Genomic DNA, 1,708 nt, shown 5'->3' on the forward strand with positions numbered 1-1,708 from the left:
AGTACCTTGATATCGTCCAGCACACGCACGCACAGCAGCCAGGTCTGTTCAAATTGGTCGTTCGTTAGATCGGTCTGCAGAGTGCTGATCAGATCAGACATGGCCAAGCACCTGAGTGGATGGATAAACCCGGTTGAAGTATCGGATGTCCATGCGAAAAACCAGGTTTATTGGGTAGGGGTTGTATGGGACAAATAGGACGAGGTGGTTCTCAGTAAGGGGAGTGATGTGTTATTAGGGTTTTGGGGTTTGTACAGAGTCATGTGCACAAACGCACACTCACGCACACCTCAGACGCAAGCACAACTACAGGCACAACTATTTGAAATACAGAACCATGTGACACACACAGCAATACACATTTACTTTAGGCCAAACACAGGGCCATGTGCGCATACGGAAGTACTATTGTGCAAAAGGTGAACAAAGACCCACAACCGTAGGTACGATAATATATACATAACCCATGACACACATGCGATAGATTGTACACGTGAAGAAGTATCCGTAATAGTGTATACATAAATGTGCATACGTAAATGTGTATACGTTATACGTAAATGTGTATACGTAAATGCGTATACATAAATGCGTATACGTAAATGCATATACGTAAATATGTATACGTAAATGTGTATACGTAAATTTGTACGTGTGTATTCTCTCTCTCGTAGGCCAAAGCGTACAACGTATAGAGTACCAGGCGACTTACGATGCTTCTCGGTTGCGCCATTCTTTGTGAATGATGTTGATGTCCAGATCTGCGAAGATCTCAGTAGAGTACTTCTTGATGGTGTCGATTCTGTGGGAGGTATAGAAATAATAAGGGCACGGGTTTAATTAGGGAAATAGGGTTTATTAGAGAGATAGAGTCTATTGGGGAGATAGGGTTCATTAGGGAAATATGGGTTGTTAGAGAGAAAGCGTTTACTAGGGAGATAGGGTTTATTAGAGAGATAGAGTTTATTGGGGAGATAGGGTTCATTAGGGAAATAGGGGTTATTAGAGAGATAGGGTTTATTAGGGAAATATGGGTTGTTAGAGAGAAAGGGTTTATTAAGGAGATAGGGTTTATTAGAGAGATATGGTTTATTAAGGAGATAGGGTATATTAGGGAGATAGGGTTGATGAGGGAGATAGGGTTGATGAGGGAGATAGGGTTGATGAGGGAGATAGGGTTTATTAGGGAGATAGGGTTGACGAGGGAGATAGGGTTTATTAGGGAGATAGGGTTTACTACGGAGAGTTCATTAGGGAGATAGAAGGTGCATACAGCAGGAGAATATGAAACGCGGAAGGGCATGGATATGCATGGGTATGAATGAACATACACAGACTCATACACAATCACAGAGACAGCGACGGAGACAGACACATACACAGACACTGACACAACGCGGAAGGGCATGGACATGCATGGGTATGAATGAACATACACAGACTCATACACAATCACAGAGACAGCGACGGAGACAGACACATACACAGACACTGACACATGCATCTGTATATGTATATGTATATGTATATGTATATGTATATGTATATATATATGTATATGTATATGTATATGTATATGTATATGTATATGTATATGTATATGTATATGTATATGTATACGTATATGTATACGTATATGTATATGTATATGTATATGTATATGTATATGTATATGTATATGTATATGTATATTATATGTATATTATAT

General features: G+C 39.8%; 1 protein-coding gene across 1 annotated transcript; it reads right to left on the reverse strand.

The window, feature by feature from the left end:
• On the reverse strand, positions 1 to 1,414 carry SARC_15516 (hypothetical protein; the record flags this gene model as incomplete). The annotated part of the gene is made up of 3 exons (XM_014290366.1): positions 1 to 111; positions 713 to 802; positions 1,332 to 1,414. Coding segments are annotated over 3 exons (284 nt in total), but the record flags the coding sequence as incomplete, so codon positions are not given.
• Between the last annotated feature and the right edge of the window lie 294 nt (positions 1,415 to 1,708).

The sequence above is a fragment of the Sphaeroforma arctica genome, assembly GCF_001186125.1.
Source record: "Sphaeroforma arctica JP610 unplaced genomic scaffold supercont1.6240, whole genome shotgun sequence".
NCBI classification, from domain to species: domain Eukaryota; class Ichthyosporea; order Ichthyophonida; genus Sphaeroforma; species Sphaeroforma arctica.